At 43.2% G+C, this 27408-nt stretch overlaps 1 protein-coding gene across 1 annotated transcript in view; it reads left to right on the top strand.

Annotated features, from left to right (window-relative positions):
• sti (citron rho-interacting kinase sticky) overlaps positions 1-27408 on the top strand; it is a 421549-nt gene that overhangs the window by 301294 nt on the left and 92847 nt on the right. Inside the window, exons 27-31 of the mRNA XM_080286239.1 lie at positions 3702-3817; positions 5575-5746; positions 20916-21128; positions 22639-22752; positions 23171-23318. Coding sequence (XP_080142365.1) covers positions 3702-3817; positions 5575-5746; positions 20916-21128; positions 22639-22752; positions 23171-23318 — 763 coding nt within the window. The remainder of the gene's footprint in view (positions 1-3701; positions 3818-5574; positions 5747-20915; positions 21129-22638; positions 22753-23170; positions 23319-27408) is intronic.

A 27408-nucleotide genomic window follows, 5' to 3' on the forward strand; every position in this document is an offset into this window, starting at 1 on the left:
CACACGGGGGGGGGGGGTCAGCTGTCCACGGCCGCATTTAAGGGGTTAAATATTTGCTCGTGTTAAAACGAAATTACGCTGCTTAAACTTGCATTAGTTTTGAGAGGTTAAAGTATTATTTGATATACATGAACCATTTTTGCCAGTTTGACACTTAGGGATTTTCATTTTGCTGCTATTTTTAGACAGATGTCTGTCATGTGGCTGAACTGTTCTAATACTTTGAAAGAAATATTTAGCTTGCTGTATAAAACAGTACAGTATCAACAGCAATTTGATTCAGCCTTATTACTAAATAAAGGTAGTACCAATAGGTCACATGGAGAGACAGGCTGACGAATGAGGATATAAAGGAGCGTTGTGATGTGAATGTGGATGTGATAGGAAGCGTTATGAGGAACACATTGAGGTGGTTTGGCCATGTGGAGAGGATGGAGGGTGAAAGACTGACGAAGAGAGTGTATGTGAGTGAGGTGGAGGGGGGAAGAGGGAGGGGGAGGCCGAGGATGAGACGGAGGGATGGGGTGGAGAGGTATATGAGAGAGGGGGGTGTGAGTTGGGAGCAGGGCAGTGAAATGACGGGGACAGGGCGACTTGGAGGCAATTTGTTTGTGGCCACCCCAAACGGGATTGAGGCGTCTGGCAATAGATAGATAGATAGATAGGCCAATAGGTGGTGGCAGTCATCATCCATTCACTTGATATAATGCTTTCTACCTCTTTCCCCTTCTCATTCTCTCTCGATATCTGCCTCCTTTTTTCCTACTACTCCCTTTCCTTCCTGTCTCTTTGATTACTTTTCTTTCCATACTGAGTGACAAACCTAATGGTTTCCTGTAACCCAGAAGACTGTTTACAATGCTGAGTGGTAGCCATATAACCACATAACAGGTTTAAAGGGAACCTGCTACGGTGCCCCTGTTAACTCGATGGAGAGATGCAAATGTGGCATCCATCCAGGGATCAAATCTCTAACACTGATCCCACTCCTTTCTATGATGAGGTGGTGTCAGCCACAAGGGAACAATGTTCCGCTGCATGGGATGGCCCTGCAGAGGCAGTCGCGTGCTGATGGTTGAGGGGTCTGGGCCAAACAGATGGAGTTAATCAACATCAACAGAATAATAAGGACTTTCATATCTGTGAGGTAAACAACAACGCGCCCCTGTTATCTGACCTCCCAATAATTGATAAATCGCTATAACCATGTGAAATAAGTTAGGACCATCACCTTGTATTTGATATATTGCTCCTGCTATAACAATGAAAGTGGCAGACGAAAAGCCCACCAGAGGCAGCAACACACGCGAGCTGACCATCACCGGTCAGAGTCAAGATGGCTATCACTGTTTACATGGACAGAAACCTGTTCCGACACTGTAACACAAACTCCATAGCTTCTGACACTCTTTTGAACAGCTGGGCCATTCCATCTCCCCATTCTCTCCCCCCCCCCACTCTCTCTCTCTCTCTCTCTCTCTTTCTCTTTCTTTTCTTCCCCCTCTTCCCCCTCCACCCCCCTTCCACCCCCATGGTTGTGATTGCATTTCATGTTCATCATGCTGCATTGTTCTTTCATTTCTTTGTAATATCACAGACCCCCTGCAGTCATGTGTCCGAAGTGCTAGTGATTGAAAAATATCACTGTGTGTTTTAATTATTTTAATTATTTTTAATTAATAACTGAAGTCAGTGACAATGTATGGCTGAGCTGCTACCATTTTTGGAAAGCGTGTGCCCAAGGCGCTGCCCTTGGCAAAGAAAAGATGAAGCGCTATAACAAATGAGTGCCCAGTAGGGTTATCCAAAAAAATAAATAATCAGATTTATTTTCTCCACAAGGGCAGAACTGATTACCAAAAAAAATTCTCCCCCCAAAAATATCATTTAGGGGTTGCCCCATGTTTCTGTTATGAATCAGAGGCTCTTCAAAGCACTTAAAAACATTATGACATTAAAGCTTACTTTGATGGAGTGGGGGGGCTTCTTTCTTTGATTTACCACCAGTAAGAGAAGGAACTGTTTATGTTTTTCATCCTTTGTTAGTGTATCAATATATTTTTGGATCAGGCTGATACCACACTCCGTGATGGCATTTGCTTCTTTCACCCGAGATGTCCAATCCCTAAGTTCATTGAAACTACAGTCGTCCATCTACTGCCCAGAGGATTTTACCAGAAAAGGCAGAGATTTGATTTTTCACCTTCCATCTAAACATCAAAAAGGGAACTGGACCTATTTGTCGCAAGGTATTCCAACTACAGTTCTCCCACATCATCCATGATCTTTAGACGTTGATGAGGGATGGGTAACTGGGAATGCTGTAGGCTCTAGACAGTCTTTACCTATGTATTTAGTTACTAGGTCATCAGAAAAGCTAGAGCAACCAGTTGCTTGGAGAGAAACCAGAGTTGCTTGCACAAGGCCCTGGAGGCTTTGCTGGCAAGTCTTCTAAGGGTAAATCTTAATAAGAGACTGAAGTTCTGTGTTGCCTCTGTTACTTTTTTGTTCTGAGCTCCTTGAAGGCCAGATACCTCTCATGTAGCTTTGACAGTTTCCTGACACACAAATCTATCTGTTAGGTAAGATTCTGTTGTGCTTCCATTCAGAGGCAACTACTTCAGCCAAGTTGTAACTGGCTGGCAGACTTCTGCTGCCTTCCAGGTGCTGGAACAGACCAATTGAAGCACATGAAGTTCATGAGCAAGGGTTGTTTTCTATAGGTGAGAGTTTGGTATTCCAAGGAGCCAGTTTTCAGGTGCAGATCTCAAGCAAGGGAACACCATAATTACTTTTGAAAAGAAAAATGATGTTTAGCATAGGGTTACCTCTAAATATCCACCAAACAAACTTAGATTTAACACACAAGTAAATAGACCATAGTAGACAAAAACTAGGTTACTCTGTGTCATGGAATGATTTCATTAACCTATTCTTTGCCATGTTACCTTGGACTGCCCTAGTGCTCAGGGACATCTGTCTCCAAGCCTTAGGGGAGGCCCATGACAATGACTTGGCCAGGACCAGGCACTGCTTTAGGTTGTTGCACTTGTTTTAGGACTGTATTAATTGTTTTACTTCATTTTCTTCATCTTGTAGGTTTGAGGGATTTGACCAAAACGACGACTCAGTGGCCTTCCATTGCAGAATGAATAGGACATTACGTTAAATGTGGGAGAGATGCCTAGATTTACGGATGAACTCAGGCGGGTACTGCGCAACACTTTGCTGCAACCGGGGTTCCCCATCACCTCCTTGTAGGAGGATATGAAGTAGCAGGTTGAATATTCCCAGAGATGCCGAAGTCTCTCAAAAGTGTGCAAAGGGAGTGGAACCTTGGGCTTCACAATATGAAGTGTTCTATAGTCTCTTCAGCCCAGGGGCACCATTAGCACCAAGGTGCTCTGTCATACTCAGACAGTACAGGTGACTTGTGAGGCCTGTGCGACCCAGCCGCAACCAGGCGATGGCAACATCAACATCCTGACATGAATGGCGAGCCCAAGGATGTGCAGAAGAGTCAGTGCGAAAACTCTCCAAGTTGGAGGCAGGGAGGTCGATTGCAAGGTTTGCATTCCAACACGACGAGCAGGCACCTTGTGTGAAGTTACAGGAATGCAGTGGTATCAGATGCCATGGATAACAACATGCCAGAGGTCAGCACCTGCCTTGCTACTCCATCTCCAGTTTCTTTGCCACAGATGCTTCCATGTGAAGGGGATCCATTGAATGCAAAAGTACCAGGGAGGAGAGGCACGGAGAAGGAGGTGCTCCAAAATAACATGGACAAGCCTGAGGGCAATCTGAGAGGAGGAGGGTAAGTGATGACTGATAGTCAATATATCACTGGATTGGGGTGGAGGAAAGTCTGTACAAACTCAAGGGCCCGGAGGATGGCTAAGAGTTCTGCAGTCAGGACTTGATGCCACCCATTGAGAGACCAGGTTTGGCATAAGAAAAGGTCCTCAAAGGAGGCTGCTGAGGCAAAAGAAAATGGAGGGGATTGGAATCCATCTGTGTAAATTCTAAACGAGTTCTTATGAAAAGAAGAGTCATTATTAAGGAAGAGCTGCTGTGCCAAGACTGCATCAGCTGACTTCAGGAATGGTACTGGGAGATGGGAGGAGATAGTCACAGACAAATTCTTCCAAAGGGGGAGCAGGGCAACTGGGGTGGGGCACGGGAGGCCTAGAGATAGGGTGTGGATGGCCTGGATACTGCAGAGAATAAAGGGTAACCGTACTTGTGGCCAGTCTAGAAGCTGGCGAAGGACTGAGAAAACGGTAGAGGGAGGAGACCTGGTTGCTGGAGGGAAAGGCTGAAATGTGATAGAGCAGCCGACAATCAAACTCTATGCGATAGATGGAGAGGGGTATCACCTCAGACTCCATGTTAAGTGAAACAACAGGAGTGGACCTGAAAGCACCTAGGGCAGTGTGAAATGCAGTGTTTTGGAAAATATCCAGCTTCTTGGGGTGAGTCTGGGCAGCCAGCCCCTAAAAGAAGGAACCGTATGAAAGCTTGCTGCGGAGGAGTGCCAGATACAGGCAGAGGAGAGTACTTCATTCAGCACCCCAGTGAATTCCTGCATCATACTTCGTGATGTCCAGGTGTCTAAGGCATACTGACTGATGATAGTCAAAGTGGGGGGCCCAGGCGATATGGGAGCCATCCAGATTTGTGTGTGTGTGTGTGTCCGACTCTGGGCATAGGCTTCACAGCCTGCTCTCAAGGCCCAGTAGTCCTCCTACATACCATACACCTCTCTACATGTCACCACTTCGGCGCAAACACCCACCGTCCATACTGAATACATGCTAGGGCTGTCTCATACAGGACAGGCGTATTGGTATTAGGGGGGGTACTTTTATGACACGTCGGCGGGTCATCTGGTAGATCAGGAAAGTCTGCTTTTATGAAATTCAAATCCTTAAACTGTTCCCTGCCCCAGCCAGGATTCGAACCTGGGTCCATCAGGACAGCAGGCCGCCTCTGTACCGATTCAGCCACCGCCTCCCCCTATGGAGACTGAGTAACATTTGCTAGGTCTGTAGGGTGAGAGGCTCCCCACCAAACTGAACCATCGACATGGAGGTGACTCTCAAATGGCTGAAGCACATAAGAGCACTCTTGTGTGCATTAATGTAAATCCCCACTCTGCAGCCCAGGTGGCAAAAGCATCCACAGCTTGTTGTAGGTGATGTTGAGCCACACATAATGAGGCAGCTCTGCAGAGGATGGAAACATCATCAGCATAGATTAAGACAGATGCTCCAGGAGGATGAGGGAGGTCAGACATTCAAAAGAAAGGGACTAAGAACAGATCCCTGTGGTACTACCCACATGACTGGGGTGGGGTAGGAGTAAGTACCCAGAGTTGCCAACTTGGCGCTTTTAGCGCTAGGTCTAGTGCTTTTCATAATTTAGCACCAAAAAATGTTAGATTTTCTTCTATATCTAGCACGTTTTGAAGTTCAACTTAGTGCAAAAATTTGAACTTTTCACTTATAGTTCAGCGTGTTTCAAAGTTGAGCTTAGCGCTTTTGAAGATTTCTGCTTGGCAACACTGTGAAGTACCCCCAAGGAAAATGCAAAGGGACTGCTCCTTCAAACAACTTCGTACCCAGGCAAGTGCAGAGCATTTGACACCGAGATGACACAACTTGTAAAGGATCCCGTCATTGGCAGCAGAATGAAAGGCCCCTTGGAGATCCACGAAGACTCCCAGGAGTATCTGCTGGTGACAGTATGCCTGGTGAATGTGATGGTCAAACCGGAGGAGGACATCAAATTCCCTCCCCTCCCAGGGTGGAATCCACACTAAACCTCAGGCAGGCGGCAGTCATGCTGAAGCCACCAGGAAAGCCGGCAGCACACCATCCTCTCAAGGACCATTTTGACATTAGATAGCACTACTGTCTGCCTGTAAGAAGCTGGAGAAGAAGGGGAAGGGGAGGAGGTGAGATGCTTTCCAGCAGGAAGGGAAGACCCCAAATTCCCAGCTCTCATTAAAGATGTCAAGGAGAGAGACCTGATAGGGGAGGGGGAGATGGACCAGAAATTCAGGAACAAAGATCAGGCCACACACTTTCTTAGGTGGTAAGGCTCACAGAGTGGAGGAAAGCTCTGTTAGGATAAAGGAGGAGGCCAACGGCCATATTCATAAAAATTTTCTTTCTCTTGTCGAGGAATAGGAAGGAAATCCTTAGCTGAATTAGTATTCTTTAAAAATTACTTCCCTTCCTGAGCTGCTCAAAGGGAAGGATTTTTCCTTCAGGTGGTAGAGAGTATTGGAAATTGAAGGAATTACTTGGCCTTTCTCTTTAAGAATTCTTTTGCAATTTTTTTTGCATTCAGTTGTTGTTCATTGTCTTATATCTATAGTATATACAGTACATAAAAGAGCCATGTTGTTTGTTTGTCCATCAGTCATCCTAAACCAAGGGCCAGAGACCCCCAGACCCATATACATTCTGAATCGTGGTGACCCAAGGACAGTTTTAGGTGGGTCAAAATTCAGATCTGGGTCATTGGATGTCACTGGTAGAGTGTTCGCCTTTTTGGCCTGGGCAATGCCGGGCATCCCTGCAGCCCAATTTTTGGCATGGAGACTCGCATGACCTTCAGTTTGAACATAGGCAATGTGAGGTTGACCTCCAAGGTCATTTGAGGTCACTAATCAGAGGCCGTTTGAGGCCACCGGTAATACATGCTGGAACGACTGGACTCAGCAGCCCAATTTTTGGCATGGAGATTCACATGACCTGTAGTTCGAACATAGGCTGTGTGAGGTTGACCTCCAAGGTCATTTGAGTCACTGGTCAGAGGTCATTTGAGGTCACCAGTAATACGTGCTCGAATGACTGGACTCAGCAGCCCAATTTTTGGCATGGAGACTCACATGACCTCCAGCTCGGACATACAGTAGGCTGTGTGAGGCTAACTTCCGAGGTCATTTGAGGTCACCAATCGAAAGTCATTTGAGGTCACCGTTAAAGCACACTTGAACAACTGGATCCAGCAGCCCAATTTTGGGCATAGAAACTCACATGACCTCCATTTCGGACATATGCTATGTGAGATTGACCTCCAATGTCATGTGAGGTCACCGGTTGGAGGTCATTTGAGGTCACCGGTAATAGTAAACAGGTGCACACAGATACTATGTGGTGGGCTGCAAAAGCTGAAATAGAAAATTCCTGGACCTCCTATTATATCTCTTCAAAAGCATAAGAGGTACATGGTTTTTCTAGAGGAGAATGAAAGATTGAACTAGAACAAATAGGATTAGAGTGTCCTCATTTTTGACCCAGCAGCACCAGGTATCCATGCTAGTACACCCATACCCTGATATCCGGCAGTGTTGTGTGCAAGTGGGAGTGTTTGGTCAGCAAGTATGTTGCATATCGAAGCAGTTTTCACTAAGATACTGGAGAAAAGCCAGAGATGCATGCCAGACCTAAACCCAAACTCTCATATACCTTACTCAATAAATAGAGACTGACAGAGAAACACCATAGGTGATGTTATTATAGGCATACCCTGGTTTAACAATGCAGTTGGTTAAGTAAAAACCTTCAGTAGGCTGGGTATCGTATCTCAGGGTAGATTTAACATGTAAAGTATAGGGATGCATTTTTGAGCCTTAGGTTTCCCTCCCAAGCAAGTCCAAAACCCACCCAAATGAGTCCAAAAAAAAGTTTAAATCCAGTCTGAATGGCCTAACAACTGTAAAGGAAGGTAACCTAAGCCTAAAACCAGTGCCTGTCCTGCTTATACCCAGTCAAGGTCACTAGAGAATGTAATTTCTGACTCGTTTTCAAACCCGGTAGAGAAGAAGCAGCAGCATTGTGTACAATCCCTCTATCAGACAGTCCCAGGACAGTTAGATAACTTCTTTTATGCATAATAAATAATGTATGAATGACATAGAATCGTCCAAGGTGTGGCTTATTACAATGGAGAGTCATTGATGTTTTGACAGGGAATTCGCCTGACTAGAAATGCGATCGATGATGTAGTCGGGATAGCCTTTTCAATGGCACCCCTTTATATCTTTTTTGTTACTGTTCTGGTTGCTGAACTCCTTTATTTTCTACTCTCTTATTTTCCAACATTTACTTAGAAATTTCTTTGTATTTTCAAAGCGTTTTCCCTTGAACAGCCCGAATGTAAACACATGATTTATCAGTCAATGATGCGATCAGGATAGCCTTTTCAAAGGCCCATCTTTATGTTGTTTTAGTTACTGTTATGGTTCCTGACCTCCTTTATTTTCTTCCATCTTATTTTCCAGCATTTATTTAGAAATTCCTTTGTATTTTCAAAACATTTATCCTTGAACAACCAGACTGTAAACACATGATGTATCAGTGTCACAGTTTTCATCAGTGAATGAAATATTTACACTCCAAGGCTTTCAGGATTATTAATATTTATTCTAAATTATTATGTATTCCATGATAGGTTAGATGTTTAGTGGTCAGACATGAAATATTCTTTGTTTAGTCACCTAGTTGTCCACACTGTTTTGTACTTCGTCTGTTGGATGAGAATCTGTACCCCAAATGGCAGTGTTCACTCCACTTATGACTAAAACACATTAATCTAAGTCAAAAACAGTTTATAAATCAACCTAAGCACAAAATTGTAATAAAAAATATCATCAAATTCGGTTAAAACAAAAACAAAAAATGCAAAACCGGGGGTAGGCCCACGATAGGCAGGGTAGGGTGGTATTGTTACCCCATCACTATTCCGAGGTATTGCATCTAGGGGTATCGTAAATTAGTGTTTGCCTGTATCCTCATAAACACTGCCATTGCTAAAAAATGAGACGGCAAACATCACATGCAGGAAGGTAATGTGGGTGGGACGTGTGGTGTGAGATGCGTTTGGGCAACTGAGTGGCAGGCAGCTGCCAGCACACCAAGCAGGGGTGTGGGTGGGCAGGGGGATGGGGAGGGAGACAAGCAGGGGTTGGGGAGGATGCGGGGACTGGAGGGAGACAAGTGGGTGTGGGGGAGGGTGTGGGCAGGGGCAGGTAGATGGCAGTGCACCAAGTGGGGGTGAGGGAGGGTGGAGGGATGGGGAGGGAGACAAGTGGGGGTGGGGGAGGGGGAGGGGACAGGGAAGAAAAGAAGGCCAAACAGCCCTGCTACCCACCCCTCTAGTCTCACTCACTCACTCACTCACTTACCATTCTTGCTCAGTCACCATTCTCACTCACTCACCATTCTCGCTCAGTCACCATTCTCTCTCACTCACCATTCTCACTCACTAACCATTCTCACTCACTCATCACTCTCACTCACTCACTCACCAATTTATAAGGGAGGAAACAGGGAAGAACCCCTGAATTATAGACCAGTGTCCCTAAGCAGCATGGTCGCAAAATTGTGCGAAAAATTCTGAAAGATAGATGGATAAAATATCTGGAAGAGATGAATATTTTGGCTGATAGCCAGTTTGGATTTAGAAGTGGAAGGTCATGTGTTTCCAACTTGTTGAGTTTTTGCTCAAGAGCGATTGACGTGCTACAGGAGAGAGATGGTTGGGTGGATTGTGTGTATTTAGATTTGGAGAAGGCCTTCAACAAGGTACCCCATAAGAGACTAATGTGGAAACTAGAGCATGTAGGAGGACTGAAGGGGAACCTTCTGGAATGGATGAGAGACTTTTTGAAAGACAGACAAATGAGGACAGTAATAAAGGATAGGATGTCTGGATGGAGGGAAGTAACAAGTGGAGTCCCACAGGGCTTGGTGTTGGCGCCAGTAATGTTCCTGATTTATGTAAATGATATGGTAGATGGAGCGAACAGTTATGCAAGTCTGTTTGCTAATGATGCAAAGATCTTGAGGAAGGTAGATGTTAAGGAGGATTGTAAAATGCTGCAGGAGACTCTGGATAGGATACACGATTGGAGCCGGATGTGGGAAATGAAATTTAATGCAAAGAAATGTAAAATATTGGAAATGGGTAAAAGTACCAAGAGGCCATCATTGAATTATTTGATGGGTAACGAACCAATCACAAAAGCGAGAGAAGAGAAAGATTTGGGAGTGCTGGTCCAGGACAGTTTGTCACCTGAAAAACACATTAACAAGGCAGTTAGAGAGACGTATAAACTCCTGACTAATATAAGAGTAGCTTTTCATTATATGGATGAGGAGATGATGAAAATATTGATAATGGCCATGATTCGTCCCAGGTTAGAATATGCAGCAGTAATGTGGTCCCCACACAAGAAGAAAGATATAAACAAGATTGAGAGAATTCAAAGAACAGCAACCAAAATGGTCCCCAGTCTGGCAGATCTGTCATCCAGAGAGAGGCTGGAAAAGCTGGATTTGCCTTCCTTAGAAGAAAGGAGATAGAGAGGCAACATGATTGCAGTGTTCAGGACCATGGTGGGAGTAGATGAAATTGACAAAGAAGATCTGTTTTTATGGGATAATAAAGTAACAAGAGGACATGGAATGAAACTGAAGAAGCCAAGCTGCTTGAAGGATATCAAGAAATATAGTTTTCCTTATAGATGTATAGACCTGTTTAATAGCCTGGACAAAGAGATTGCCCAGTCTAAAAACTTAAACCAGTTTAAAGCCAAATTTGACTTATTGAGAAACAGAGACGGGACCCCTCGAGCGTAGCTCGTTTCCTGTATATCATAATTAGGTAAATACACACACACACACACACACACACACACACACACACTCTGTGCTGTGCTGTATACTTATCTCCTAATTCTGCTGGGTGTCTAAACTTCTTTGACTATCATACTTCTATGATGGAACACATTCTATCCATTTCTCCTTTCTCTGAAATCTCCATTCTTGGAGATTACAATGTTCACCACCACCTTTGGCTTTCCTCTCCTTTCACTGATCCACCTGGTGAACAAGCCTACACCTTTTCTATCCTTAATGACCTAGAGCAGCTTGTACAGCACCTTACCCGTATCCCTGACCGCCTTGGAGAGAGCTCCAACATACTTGACCTCTTCCTTACAACTAATCCTTCTGTTTACACTGTTAATCTTTTCTCTCCATTGGGCTCCTCCAATCACAACCTTATCACCTTAACCTGTCCTATCGCTTCGGTACGGCCTGTGGACTCTCCAAAGAAATGTCGTCTGTAGCACTTTGGAACTGCAGATTGGGAGGCCCTCAGGCAGTACTTCTTTGATATTCCCTGGAATGATTATTGCTTCCATGGCCAGGAGCCATCTGAGTGTGCCTTGCATTACGGAGGTTATTCTCTCGGGCATGGAAGCATACATTCCTTTCTCATATCCTTTGACTAATGCACGAATGCCTTGGTTTAAACACGCTTGTTCTAATCCCGTCCGCAACAAGGAGAGGATCTATAAAAGGTACCGGAGCCAACCCACCCCTGAATCACATCTTTTATATGTTTCTGCCCAGAATTGTGCTAAGTCTGTTCTTTGCTTTGCTAAAAAAAAATTTCATCCGTACAAAATGCTCTCAACTCTCTAACTCAAATTCTTCCCGCTCCTTCTGGGACCCTGCCAAAAACCTTTCTAACAACTTTACCTCATCATCCTTCCCTCCTCTTTTCTACTCTGATGGCTCTGTAGCTATTTCTTCTACTGATAAAGCAGATCTCTTCGCTCAGACTTTCTCCTCCAATTCCACCTTAGACGATTCCGGTGTTGTTCCTCCATCACTTCCCCCCTCTGATTTCCTCATGGCTAACATGAAAATTTCTTCAGCTGATGCATTTTCTGCCATCACAGGCCTCAGTACTAATAAGGCATATATTCCTGATGAAGTCCCTCCTGTTGTTCTCAAGAACTGTGCTTCTGTGCTTACACCCTGCCTAGGCAAACTCTTTCGCCTTTGTCTTTCAACTTGTACCTTTCCGTCTTGCTGGAAGTTTGCTCCCATTCAGCCAGTCCCAAAGAAGGGTGACCATTTCCAACCCTCTAACTATCGTCCAATTGCTTTAACATCCTGTATCTCAAAAGTTTTCGAGTCTATTCTTAATAGAAAAATTTTAAAGCATCTTTCCTATCACAACTTTCTTTCTGATTGTCAGTATGGGTTCCGTCGGGGATGCTCCACTGGCGATCTTCACACCTACCTTTCAGACTCCTGGTCATCCTCCTTTCGGTACTTTGACGAAAGCTTTGCCATTGTACTTGACATCTCAAAGGCTTTCGATCGAGTCTGGCATAAATCTTTAATTTCCAAACTTCTCTCTTACAGTTTCTATCCTTCTATCTGTGCCTTCATCTCTAGCTTCCTTTCTGGTCGTTCTATAGCCGCTGTTGTAGACGGCCATCATTCTTCTCTTAGATCTATTAACAATGGTGTTCCTCAGGGCTCTGTCCTATCACCAACTCTCTTCCTTTTATTCATCAGCGACCTTCTAAGCTGTTCATCTAACCCTATCTACTCATACGCTGATGACTCCACCCTTCACCTTTCCATTCGATTCCCACAACGTCCATCCCAGCAGTTACATCAACAAACAAAAGATGAGGCTATGGCACACCTAATGTCTGACTTGGCTCGTATCTCTGACTGGGGTAAAAATAATCTTGTTGTTTTTAATGCATCAAAGACTCAGTTTTTGCACCTATCAACCTGACAGAATTTTCCATAAGTATACCCACTAATGTTTAATAATAGTCAGCTTAATCCTGCATCATCATTGAACATGCTTGGGATTTCAGTTACTTGAGACTTATTTGGAAAGATCATATTGCATCTCTTGTGAAATCTGCTTCCAAGAGATTTGGTGTGCTGAGCTAACTCTGTTCCTTCTTTACCCCTGCACAGTTGTTGACTCTATACAGGGGTTTTATCCGCCCCTGCGTGGAGTACAACTCTCATGTGTGGGGAGGCTCCCCACATACAGCTCTTCTCAATAGGGTGGAGTCAAAGGCTTTTCATCTCATTAACTCTCCTCCTCATACTGACTCCCTTCAATCTCTGTCTCTTTGCCACACTGTTGCATCTTTATCTCTTTTCTATCTCTTCTTCAATGGTCACTGTTCCTCTGAACTGTCTGCATGCATTCCTCCGCCTCTACGACAGGCGCTTAGCACCCATCTAGCAGCAAACTCTCACCCCTTTTCTGTCCAACTCTCTAATGCAAGAGTTAACCATTACTCCCAGTCCTTCATTTATGCAAGAGGTCAACTCTGGAACTGACTCCCTCTGTCTGTATTTCCTGCTTCCTATGATCTCCAGTCTTTCAAACTCAGTGTGACCAAGCATCTTGAAATGAATGGATCTTGAATTTGGCTCTCTCTTGTATTTTGTTTTTCTCTTGGAAGGAACAGTTTTGCCGACTCGTTGCCTTTGGTTCCTTCTTCCTAACATAAACCCCCCCCCACACACACACACACACACACACCAAAAACTCCTAGACCTTGTGCAGGAATTTTCCTAATGCAACATGTAAAAGAAAGCATCAGAAAAAGAGGACTTGATGTACCATCAGTACTAGATCTTATATCTACTAGGCAAGAAAATGATATTGACAATATTATGTGTCACCCTCCATTCAGCAAAAGCGACCATGCGGTATTATATCGCAACTTCAGGATTGCATATGACATAGTTAACAATAATGAAAGTTACAAAAAGAGCCATAACTACAAAAAGGGCAATTATCATGACTAAAGAAATACTTCTTAGAAATAGATTGGGAAAAAGAGCTTAGAGGACAAGATTTTAATGTTATATATAGAAAATTCTGTGAACTTTATGAAATAGGAGTTCAGAATTACATCTCTCGGCACAAAGAAACAGAAACGAAAATAAAGAAATGGTTTAATAAAGAATGTAAAAATTCTAAAGAAAAAAGAGACTTGTTGTGGAATAGATACAGAAGACACAATAGTGAGAGGGCATATAACAACTATACACAGGCAAGAAACGAATACACAAGAATAAGGAGAGAAGCCCAAGAACAGTTTGAGGAGGACATCATAATCAAAAGTAGTGATCAACTGAAGCTATTTTACAGCTACATCCGAAGAAAACTAAAGTAAAAGATAAAATACAATCTATTACGGATGAAGGGATCCTCTATACACAAGAGAAAGATATTTGTGAAGCACTAAATAAGAATTTCCAATCAGTTTTTACAGGAGAAAATCATTTTGAGAGGGATGATATGGAACATGCATGCCCAAACATATTACCAGATATACAAATATCAGAAAAAGAAATACAGGAGGAGTTAAGTAAATTAGACAAAGGAAAAGCAAATGATCCAGACAAAATTTCATGTTGGATGCTACATGAATGTACAAAGAGGTTAAATAGACCATTATCTTAAATATTCAAGGAATCCTTGGGTCAAGGTAAACTACCTAATATTTGGAACAAAGCAAACATTGTTCCCTTATTCAAGAAAGGGTATAGACAAAATCCACTAAACTACTGACCAGTTTCACTAACCAGTGTTGTAAGTAAGATACTGGAAAAGCTGATAAGAAAAGTTTGGGTGAACCATCTAGAAGAACACAATATGATAACAGAGAGGCAATTTGGTTTCAGAAAGGGAAAATCATGTGTTACTAATCTATTAAGGTACTATGATAGAGCTGCAGAAACATTATAGAAAAGAGAAGGATGGGTGGACAGTATCTATATAGATTTCAAGAAAGCATTTGAGAGAGTACCACACCAAAAAGACTTTTATGGAAACTGTACCATCAAGGAGGAATCCGAGGCATACTGTACTGTTGGATGCAAGATTTTCTCAGAAAAAGGGAAATGAAAACAGTATTAAGGGGAAATTGCTCATCATGGAGGAAAGTGACTGGCGGAGTTCCACAGGGCTCAGTGTTGGCACCAATTGTGTTTTTAGTGTATTTAAATGGCATAGATAGTAATATTGGGAATGAAAGCTATTTAAATATGTTTGCTGATGATACAAAAATACAATGGAGACTTACTAACACAGACTTTTGTAAAGAGCTACAAGAAAAATTAAATAAACTTCATGAATGGAGTAATACATGACAAATGGAATTCAGTGTGGACAAGTGTCATGTAATCAAGTTTGGTAAAAGTGGGAAAAGACCAGATTAGATTTTGTGTGTGTGTGTGTGTGTGTGTTCGACTCTGGGCATATCAGAAAGAGAGAAGGACATTGGTGTGATTATCAGTAACAAACTATCTCCGGCTGACCACATAAGTGAGAAGGTATGGAATATGTACACCCCACTTGCAAATATGAGAACAGCATTCACATACAGAAATGAAGACATGCTTAGAGAGGTAATAATATCTTTCATCAGACCAACCCTGGAATATACATCAGTAGTCTGGAATCCTCATCTCAAGAAACACATAGATAAGATTGAAAAAGTTCAAAGGACCACTACAAGATGGATACCAGGCTTAAGGGATCTAAGCTATGAAGAAAGACTAGAAAAACTGAATCTGGCAACAGTAGAGGAGAGAAGAAAAAGAGGAGACATGATTATGCTATATAAATGCATATCAGGGAAGGAGAAAATAGACATAAATGAATATATAACCTATGGGAAGCATCAGCAAGAGGACACTGCAAAAAACTGCATAAAAAGTGAGGCAATAAAGACATAAGGAATTTTGGTTTCCCAAATAAGGCAATTAATCAGTGGAATGCACTACTGAATGAAATATTGTGTGCCAAAACAATTAATAAATTTAAGGAGATGTATGATGAAAATGGTTTAAGACATGAGACAGTACAAGCTTGACTCATTCCTGAAAAGATACAATTAGATAAGAACAATTAGGTAAGGTAAGAACACACCAAGGACCGGACAAAGGACATGGTTATCGGAACATGGAATGTAAGGGGAGTGAATGATGAGGTGAAAGAGAGAGAGATTGTCCAGGTGCTTCAAGGTGCGAAAGTTGATGTATGCGGAATAACTGAAACTAAATGGAGAGGTGAGAGTGTGAGAGAATGGGAGTATGGATGGGGTATATGTGCAGGAGTAGATGAGAATGAGTGGGCAAAAGAAGAAGTATGTGTAGGTGTGAGTAAAAGATGGAAGAAGAGCATAAGAGAGTATGAATCAGTTGGGTCAAGGATTGTGTGGGTAAGATTGAAAGTTGGAATACAAATGTGGGCGATTGTGTGTGTGTATGCCCCAACGCAAGATCGTGCAAGCAGAGTGAGGGAAGAGTTCTGGAAAAATGTGGAAGTGTGCATGGAAAAGTTTGGAAGGAATGAGAGAGTGTTTTTGATCGGTGATATGAATGGTAAAGTAGGGAATGTCAAGGTGGAAGGAATAGTTGGTGAGTGGGGTGTGCCTGCTGAGATAGATGAGAATGGCAGTGCGTTAGTGGACATTTGTGCTGGGAGGGGGTTAGTGATAGCCAATACCCTCTTCAGGCACAAAATGATCCACAGGTATACATGGCGAGTGATGAGAACGGTGGGTGGTGAACTGAATGAAAGGAAGGCAATGATTGATTATGTGTGTGTGGATGAAAGGATGCAAAAATGTGTAATGGATACAAGAGCTTATAGAGGTTGGGGGAGTGGACTTTCTGACCACTACTTGGTGGTGGTCAGAATCAAGATCCAATTAAGATGGAGAAATAGAAGAAGGGAAGTACGGGAAGGAGTATTTGTAAGGAGAGTGGAAGGATTACAAGAGGGTAAGAAAAAAGCAGAGTATAAGGGAGAAGTGGAGGAACGATTGGGCAAATACGAATTGGAGCAGATGGGGGACGTGGAAGGTGTGTGCAGGATATTCACAGAAGAAATATGTGCAGCATGTGATGTGGTGTGTGGGATGAAGAGAAGATGGAGGGGTGTGCAAGGAACAGCATGGTGGAATGAACAGGTGAGACAGGCTGTGGCACAAAAGAAGAAAGCATACAATGAATGGATGAGAAATAGGGGCTTGGAAGAAGTTGAGAGGTGGAAGGGAGAGTTATATGTAGAAAGAAAGAGAGAGGTGAAAAGATTAGTAAGAGAGAGTAAGAAGAGAGCGGATGAGGAATTTGGAAGGAACTTGAGTGTAAAGTGGAGGGACTGTAAGAAAATGTTCTGGAAAGAGGTGAAAAGAGTAAGACAGGGTGGAAGTGAAGTTAGCAGGGGAGTGAAAGATAACAATGGTAGATTACTAGTGGAGAAGGGAGAAAAAGTGAGCAAATGGAGAGAACACTTCAAGGAATTGTTGAACATAGAGGATGGAAGTAATGCGAGTATAAGTGACTGGGGAATGGCTAGGAGCAGGAGGGAGGTGAGAAGACAGGAAGAAATCAGTAGGATAGAAGTTGTGGAAGCAATGAAGAAAGTTAAATTGAGGAAAGCCCCAGGAATTGATGGAGTGTGTGGTGAAATGCTGAAGCATGGGGGAGAGATAGTAGTAGAATGGATGTGGAAAACATACAGATTGTGCCTGGGAGGAAGGTAGAGTCCTGGAGGATTGGAAGTCAGGTATAATTATTCCCTTGCACAAAGGAAAAGGGGAAAAAGAAGTGTGTGGTAATCATAGGGGCATTTGTCTTCTTAGTATAATAGGAAACGTGTATGGTAGGATACTTATTGAGTTAGAGAAAGAACAGAGGAATTAGTTGGAGAAGAACAGGGAAGCTTTAGGAAGGGAAGAGGTTGTGTAGATCAGATATTCATTCTTAGATCTTCAGTGGAAAAGTTTCTAGAGAAGGGAAATAAGTTGTATGCAGCTTTCATGGATTTGGAGAAAGCATATGACAGGGTGGATAGACAAGGATTGTGGAAAGTATTAAGAATATATGGAGTAGATGGGAAGTTGTTGAATGCTGTGAAGAGTATGTATGATGGTGCTAAGGCTGCAGTGCATGTGGATGGTGAACTGAGTGAATTTTTCTCTTTGAAGGTTTGGTTGAAACAGGGATGTGTCATGTCTCCATGGTTGTTCAATCTGTACATGGATGGGGTAATAAAAGAGATACAAGATAGAGTAGTGGATGTTGGAGCAGCCCTGGTGAGAGAGGATAGTGTTTGGAAACTCCCTGTACTGTTGTTTGCAGATGATACTGTGTTGTTGAGTGAAGACGAAGGAGAGTTGCAAGGCTTGGTGGATGAGTTTGAGAGAGTGTGTAAGAAATTGAATCTAAAGGTGAATGTAGGGAAGAGTAAAGTGATGGTCTTTGAGAGAGGTGAAGTCAGTGAATGTACAGTGAGGTTGGATGGTGAGGAATTGGAAAATGTGAGTACGTTTAAGTACTTGGGTAGTGTGATGAGTAAGGATGGAGGTTTGGAGGGTGAAGTGCTTGAAAGGGTGCAGCAGGGAAGAAAGGTTGCTGGTTCCTTGAAAGCAGTGGTAAGAAGCAGGGAAGTGAGCATGGAATTGAAAAGGTTACTACATGACAGTATTGTGATACCAGCTCTAACGTATGGAAGTGAAGCTTGGATGTTGTTGGAAGGACTCAAGGCAAGAGTGAGAGCAGTGGAAATGAGTTATTTAAGAGGAGCCTGTGGAGTCACATGGAGAGACAGGCTGACAAATGAGGATATAAAGGAGCATTGTGGTGCGGATGTGGATGTGATAGGAAGTGTTAGGAGGAATACACTGAGGTGGTTTGGCCATGTGGAGAGGATGGAGGGTGGGAGACTGACGAAGAGAGTGTATGTGAGTGAGGTGGAGGGGGGAAGAGGGAAGGGAGAGGCCGAGGATGAGATGGAGGGATGGGGTGGAGAGGTATATGAGAGAGGGGGGTGTGAGTTGGGAGCCGGGCAGTGAAATGGCGGGGGACAGGGTGACTTGGTGGCGATTTGTTTGTGGCCACCCCAAACGGGATTGAGGCGTCTGGCAATAGATAGATAGATAGAAGAACACATACACATGTATGTGTGTGGTAAAAATGGTTTAATGCACGGGACAGTACGAGCTTGACTCATTCTTCTAAAGATATTTAGGTAAGAACACACACACACACACACACACACACACACACACACACACTCACATGTGAAACAAGCAGAAATGGGGGAAAGTAGGGGGATGGAGAGGGATACAACCAGGGATGGGAGAGGGCAAGGGGATGGAGGGAGACATGCCTGGTAGTGTTGAGTTTGGTGAGAGATGGAGGAGGGATGGGGGGGGAAGAGGATGGATGGGGGGGAGAAGAGAGGGGATGGAGGGAGAATGGGAGGACAGGGAGAGCTTCATTTCAAACGTAGGAAGAGGTTAGGGAACGGACATTGAGATTGTTTGGATTGTGAGACTGTTCCCTTATTTCTTGTGTTGAGTCTAGTGAAGTGCTGGTAATTGATGTGCCGGATAACGGGGTATGGGTGTATATTATGATTGTTGAAGGAAGTCATTATATAATTTTAATAATGCAATATACATTACCAAACTAATGTTTACGCTGTATGTGTATCTCTTTAAAAGTGTTACCCATGTTGGCTGAGTTGTTTAGCCAGGCATAAACAGAGCAGATGACGCGAGATTCATCTGGTCATATATGATCTGATACTGACAAATCTTCATTAAGTCCATGGCCACATGAGGATTTTTTTCCAAGAAACGTTTTGCTTGGTAATTTGCCCAGAAAGGAGAAACTGCCATCAAGGTTACACAAGAGGTTCGGCTTATGTCTTCCAGCTGGAAAAAAAGAAATGAGTGCTGCCTTGTTAGTATGTAAGACGGATGATAAAACAGGTGATTCTTATAATTATGAATAACAAAATTGAAGATGATGACATTTCTCCAGTATAATTCATCATCATCATCATCATCTAACCCAGTGTTGCCCCATGAGGAGCCTAGGAACCCAGGTCTAGGCAAGATGGTCGTGACATTTAAGATGAGAGTGACCAGCCTCACTCATCCCTGAGTGGCATTATATGGGCAATAAACCCCAACCACCCTTTAGATATTAACCTGGACAGGCTCAATCTGGCTGGAGCGCCATAATTACCCATCAGACCACTAGGCATCATAATCTGGCTATATGGTTACCACCCAGCATAGTAAATGGTTTCCTAGTGTACAGGAAACCAGTCACCTGTAAACAGAAGGAAGAGGAAAGAATGAAGGAAAGAAAGACAAAAGAGAAAGGAAGGAAAGAAGGAAGGAAGAGAGGAATGGGCACTCACCCCAGAGCAGTACTATATCGAGTGAGTGGATGGTGGACGCCCCCACCAAAATATTATGTCTTTAGGAGCGAACACCACTGTGATGTTGGCTAGAATGGCATTTATGGCTGAATACAATCCAACAGTATGGATGGCATTTATGGCTGAATACAAACCAACAGTATGGATGTGATGGCGACGTCCCACATCTCAAATGTGTTGTGCTTTCATTATCCAGTATAAGAGATGTGTGCTTTGAAGCAGTAGTTTGTGGATCTAATGCTCCACCGTACCAAATATCGGCATGCTGGATCTTTTTAGCTTAACAAGGCTAACACTCGGAAAAATGTTCCTTTCATTCCAAGGAAATCTTTAAGCATACCAAAGGGAAGGGAGAGTTTAGGGAAAGAATTACAGTATTTTCGAAAATATAGCTGTAAATCATCTGGGGATTGGGTGGGATGGGGGGGGGGGGAATACCAGTTTGAGTAACTCCAAGTAACCACCGGAAACCTGAAAGTGGAGAAGGGGTACCAAACTGGGACCCAAAGAAGATGGCCCAAATGGCAGCCTTGTCCTGGAAGCCTGCCAGAAGGTTACTCTCCTTCACCAGGGAGATATGAGGGGTTGGTAGGGCAACCCTTCATTGCCTGAATAAAGGACCAAGTCCAGGATGGTGAGCTGGAAGTAAGAGAGTCGAACAGAAGGCAGACTACTCAGCACATCATGCATTATTAAGAGTTCACTTGCATTCCATATCCCTTATGGTGATGAGGTCCCAGTAACTAGGACAGGGACACCTCTGCCAGGTATTCCAGGAAGACTGCCTAGCCTAGATGACCCTGGTGCAGTCCCCCGACCTCCAAGGAACTGTAGCAATGCCTTGGGGATGTGCCAAGGACCTGCAGAAGATCGTCTCACCGGCTATAACCACAGAGGAAGTAAAGGCCACCACACAGTCATCTAAGGGCCTTCCAGACAAAGCCCAGGCATCACCATGGGCTGCCATAAAGGAGGACCAGGAGCCCTGTGTGAGCATCCAGCATGGACGTGGGGCGGGACAGGTTGGGGAAAGGCCAGGGACCCCATATATGGGCCAGTCCAAATGGATGAGCCATGATAAACAGTACTTCACATGAAGATCAAGTGTGGAAGGGAGACTTGAGTGAACTCTCCTACTTCTGTACTACCTCTCTTATTACTTTTTGTCATACCCATAGGTGATGCAGTGAATGCAAGTAATCAGTTGAAACATTAGAGGTCTGGGAACTAGTCCAGGGGATAGGATTGATTTTTTATTATTATTATTATTATTATTATTTTTTAATCAGTTTTGAGTGAGTACCCTTCGGCCTCAAACATAACCCCCATTGAACTCGTTATAATTGTCCTAGTATCCGATAAACTGTTATCTGGACCTTTTTCTGTAATGCAACACCACTGGGGGTGTGCTGTAGTCGAAAGTAGATAAGCAACACAATTTTAACCTCAAATGATATTCCGTCCCCTAAAAGGGGAATGGTGGGCTGCAGGAGGAGAGCAACTTCAGACTGCAGTCCACTGGGTTCTTGTTCAAATGGATGTCGGGTTTTAACAACTACTACTACTACTGTACTATTATTATTGTTATTGTAACTGCCTGCACTCTTGGAGAGGGAAACGGGGTAATGAAACCCACCCAGCTGAACTCGACTATTTATTCGGTCATATCTGGAATTGCAATTTTACTTCCTCAGTATGATATAATGGCATCACTCGTCATTGTTATAACACTTGGTCATACACATAATTACAACCTACCAAAGTTTACTCCGTATACACATATCGCTTTAATTCTCATCCTTACTTTCCTACATTTCTACTGTAATTGGATTATGTCGTGACATCAACCACGTGCAGATCAATAAGCATTCTTAAAGTAAGCAAGGGCAGCTCACTTGTGGCGGGTCCAATTTTCGTCTTGCAGTATCAGTGTGTGGGTAGGGGTGTGAAGTACACAATACTAGTCCCTCACGGGCGTAATATTCTCACAGCAGTAACACTTTCACGGGATGGACGTGGAGTCACACATCGCTTGAACTCCACCCTTTTGAGTCTCCGTCTAGTAAATCCAAGGACTGACGTCACCTTGTCCCTCACTCATCCCTGACTTCCCACGCACTGCCCTCACACTCGCCCATAGCGTCTATTCTAAGGCTTGGTGTTCATTATCGCTAGGCAAATGGATGTTATGCTTATGCGACCATACATACATATAAACACCGTGTCAGCATCCTTGTGCCTCTCTCTCTCTCCTACACTCTCTCTTTCTCTGTCTCTCTCTCTTTCTCTCTCTCCCTCTCTCTCTCTTTATCGCGTTAGATGCGGTAAGAGTTATTATTATTATTATGGTTACTGTCAGAGACTGTTTTATTCTGCTAAGGGACACCTGAGACCTGCCTGACAAATCGTTAGAAACAGCCTTGATGAACCCTTTGTAAGGCTGAATATGGCATATACAGGTGAGTGTGCTAACAGTGTAAACATTAAGTGAAGAATTAGTTTATATGTGCTGTTGTGACTCTTTCCCAACAGATGCCTCATGGTAATGATGATGGTGGCAGCCCAGATGATCATGTCCAGACCTCTTGTGTCCTCAGCGTGGATACTAACCTTCACCCCAACACTGTTGTCCACATCACGCCAACTGTGAGTACCATACTCTGTTTTAGGTCCTCCATCCCAATCTTTTTGCCTACATCTCGCATACTGTGAGTAATCAATCTTTATTTTAGGCCATCCATCTCAATCTCTTTGCTCATACCTTTATCATACCCACTGGAAGTACAGTTGTTCGTTGTTCGTCCCAAGACTGTTGCTTACATGTATCTCCTTTGAGTATGCATTATGCATTGTTTACCATAGAATTGATGATGTAAAAGAGTGCATGAAATTGGGTAGGTTGGAGTGGGAAGCGAGGGTAATTGCTGTGACAGAGAGGCTTTGAGTGGTAGAAAGGAAGGGTGATCAGTGGTGATAAAGAGGCTTGATGTGATGGGAAGAAGTGTTATGTCTGGTGATAGTTAGAGAAGATAAAACAGTCTTCAAACGTTTGAAATAATTACAGACAGCTCTAGTTGGAGCGACGGAAGGCCTGTACTCATTCGAAGTTGAGCCGAGCGAAAAATGGAAGCCCCGTGCACGGATTGAGGGCCTGCTGGAAATTCATCAGATTCTTCTGGTGGAGGAAGCTGGTCTAGCACTCTTCATTGCTGGTGGGTCCTTGGTCGTGGGACTGTTTTCTTGTCTGCTTAGGAGGCTCTGTGGCACCTCTTCTATCAAGTTTGATTACTAGATATGTCATATTAATGCTGTACTGTATTCTTTCGTATGTAAGTTGTGTATTCTGTTATCAGAGATATAAGTAACATACAAAGGTGTCTACTATTGACGGAGGTTTTACCATAACAGTAAAATTGTGTGTGTGTGTGTGTGTGTGTGTGTTTCTTACCTACTTGTATTTTTACAGGAATGAGTCAAGCTTGTCATGTTCTGTGTATTAACCCATTTTTATCATACATATCCTTAAATTTATGAATTGTTTTGGCACACACTATTTCATTTGGTAGTGCATTCCACTGATCAGTTGCCCTATTTGGGAAACTGAATTTCCTAATGCCTTTATCACCTCTCTTTTTATGCAGTTTTTTGCAGTGTCCTCATGCTGATGCTTCCCAGTAGGTTATATACTAAGTAGTGTCTATTTTCACTTTCCCCAGGAAGCATTTATATAGCATAATCGTGTCTCCTCTTTTCCTTCTCTCCTGTATTGTCAGTAGATTCAGCTTCTAGTGTTTCTTTAGTGTTTCTTTGTAGCTTAGATCCCTTAAACTTGGGACCCATCTTACAGCAACCCTTTGTACTTTTCAATCTTATCTATGTGTTTTTTGAGATGAAGATTCCAGACTACTGATGCATACTCCAGGGTTGGTCTGATGAATGATGTTATTATCTTTCTCAGCATGTCTTCATTTATGTATGTGAATGCTATTCTCATATTAGCAAGCATTGTATACACGTTCCGTATCCTCGCATTGATGTGGTCAACCAGAGCTAATGTATTATTGATAATCACTCCTAGGTCCTTCTCTCTTTCTGATATGTATAGGGTTGAGCTTCCTAACTTATAATCCCAATCTGGTCTTTTTCCACTTTTACCAAACTTAATTACATGACACTTGTCCACATTGAATTCCATTTGCCAATTATTGCACCATTCATGAAGTTTCTTTAATTCTTCTTGTAGCTCTCTGCACGAGTCTGTGTTAGTAGTTCTCCTTTGTATTTTTGCATCATCAGCAAACATATTTAGATAGCTTCCATTGTCAGTGTCACTGTCCATGTTATTTATATATACTGAAAACATAATTGGTGCCAGCACTGAGCCCTGTGGAATTCTGCTAGTCACTGCCGTCCATGATGAATGATGAATAATTACCCCTTAGTACTGTTCTCAATTCCCTTTTTCTGAGAAAATCTTGCATCGAACTGTACAGGTTGCCTTGGATTCCTTCCTTATGGTACAGTTTCCATAAAATTCTTTGGTGCAGTACTCTGTCAAATGCATTCTTGAAATCTAGATAGATACTGTCCACCCATCTTTCTCTGTAATATTTCTGCAGCTCTATCATAGTAGCTTAATAGATTAGTAACACATGATTTTCCCTGTCTAAAACCGAACTGCCATTCTGTTATGATATTGTGTTCTTCTTGATGGTTTAATAATAATAATAATCTATCTATCGCCAGATGCCATAATCCCTTACGGGGTGGACATTTGACTCTGAGTTATTTGTTTCACAGGGAGGGGCACTATCCCTCCACCAACCCACTTGACACGTAGGGAGCACGTGTGGTTTGGTTATATGGTTACCACCCAGTGTTGTAAATGGTTTCTTGGCTTACAGGAAACCATTTGGCTTGTCACTCAATGTAAAGCCACCTGTAATGGAAAGAAAAGCAATAAGTAGTGACAGGAAAGATGGGAGAAATAGGAAGAGAGGAGGGCAGGCACAGAAAAAGAATGATAAAGGCTAAGGAAGAAGTAGGTAGCACTGCATCAAGTGAGTATAATAATAATAATAATAATAATCTGGCCTTTTGTTTCTCAGAAGCGCCAGTTTTTCCTTTGGGAATTCACTAGCGTTCAACACCCATACATTATTTTTACAGTTACAAGAATTGTGACATTTCTTGTATATAATACAAGCTACGTCATATATACATGAAAGTGGCAATAATTAAAGCCTATAATCATCTGTCATAGTACCTCTCTCCAGGTCATAGCATTTTGAAAAAAGAAAGGCTTTCAGCTGTCTTTTAAAGGATTCAACAGTAGAGAGTTGTCTTATGGACAATGGCAATCTGTTATATAATCTAGGGGTTCTGTTCGCAAAAGAACGATCAGAGAAAGATGACTGTTGAATGGCTCCTGGCTCATCAAGACGCAAGGAATCATCTTCAGTGCGTAACATCACACCCGGGCGTGCCGATGGAAGTTTTAACAATTCAGCAAGATAATTCGGTTCACCAAACTTAAGAACCTTGAATGTAATAAGACTATCTATCTATCTATAGCCTGACATCCTAATCCCGCAAAGGGTGGCCGCAGACAAAACGGCTCCAAGTCGTTCTGTCACCCACCATTTGACTACCCTCCCCCCAACTCACCCCCCCCTCCCTCAACTCCATCCGTCCACCTCATCCTCGGTCTACCTCTCCCTCTCCCTCCCTCCACCTCACCTACATACACCCTCTTAGTCCATCTTTCATACTCCATTCTTTTCACATGTCCAAACCACCTCAGTGTATTTCTCCTAATCTTCTCAACCACACCCACATCCACTCCACAGCGTTCCTTCACTTCTTCATTCGTCAACCTGTCCCTCCACGTCACTCGACATGTTCCTCTCAAGTAACTCATTTCCACTGCTCTCACTCTTGACTTGTTCCCCTCTTCCAAGGTCCATGCCTCGCTTCCATACGTCTGGGTAGGGATCACAATACTATCATGCAGTGACTTCTTAACTTCCATACTCACCTCCTTATTTCTCATCACTGCTTTCAGTGTACCAACAACCTTCCTTCACTGCTGTACCCTTTCACGCACTTCATCCCCCAAAGTTCCATCCTTAGTCATCACACTACCCAAGTACAGTACTTGAATGCACTCACATTCTCCATATCCTCACCATCCAACCTCACTGCACACTCTGTGACTTCATTCCTCTCAAACACCATAACTTTACTTTTGTTTACATTAACTTTCAGATTCCTCCTCCTACACGCTGTCCCAAATTCATTCACCAAACCTTGCAACTCCCATTCATCTTCACTCAACAGTACTGTATCATCAGCAAACAGCAACACCGGAAGCTTCCAAATCTCACCCTTATTCATTAGAGCCACCCCCACATCCACTGCCCTACCCTGCACCTCCTTTACAACCCCATCCATGTATATATTAAACAGCCATGGAGACATCACACAACCCTGTTTCAGTCCCACATTGAGATAAAAGAACTCACTCAGCTCACCATCCACTCGCACCGCAGCCCTAGCTCCCTCGTACATACTCTTCACAGCACTCAACAGTTTCCCCTCCACTCCATATATTCTTAATACTTTCCACATACCTTGCCTATCTGTTCTGTCATAAGCTTTCACCAAGTCCATGAAGGCAGCATACACTTTCCTTCCCTTCTCTAGATACTTCTCCACTAAACATCTTAGAACAAATATCTGATCTACACACCCTTTTCCCTTCCTAAATCCCCCTTGTTCCTCTGCAACTAGCTCCTCTGTCATATGCCTAACCCTATCAATGAGTATTCTACCATATATTTTACCAGTCACACTAAGAAGGCAAATACTCCTTTGGTTACCACATACTTCTCTCTCCCCTTTTCCTTTGTATAAAGGAACAATTATACCTGATTTCCATTCCTCTGGAACCCTTCCCTCTTCCCAAGCCAATCTACACAACTTCCATATCCAGTCCACAACAATCTCACCCCCATACCTAAGCATTTCACCACACACTCCATCAATTCCTGGGGCCTTTCCCAACTTAATCTTCTTCATCGCTTCCACTACTTCCACCCTACTGATCTCTTCCTCCCTCTTCTCATCTCTTCTTCTCCCAGCCATTCCCCAACCACTTATACTCGCACTGCTCTCACTCTCTACATTCAACAAATCCTCAAAGTGCTCCTTCCATCTCCTCAATTTCTCTCTCTTCTCCACCAACAATCTATTATTCCTATCTTTCACTCCCCTACTATTTCCCCTTTCACACTGCCTTAC

Source organism: Coenobita brevimanus, chromosome 110 (genome assembly GCF_032717465.1).
Source record: "Coenobita brevimanus isolate Jiangsu-jjx chromosome 110, ASM3271746v2, whole genome shotgun sequence".
Classification (NCBI taxonomy): Eukaryota; Metazoa; Arthropoda; class Malacostraca; order Decapoda; family Coenobitidae; genus Coenobita; species Coenobita brevimanus.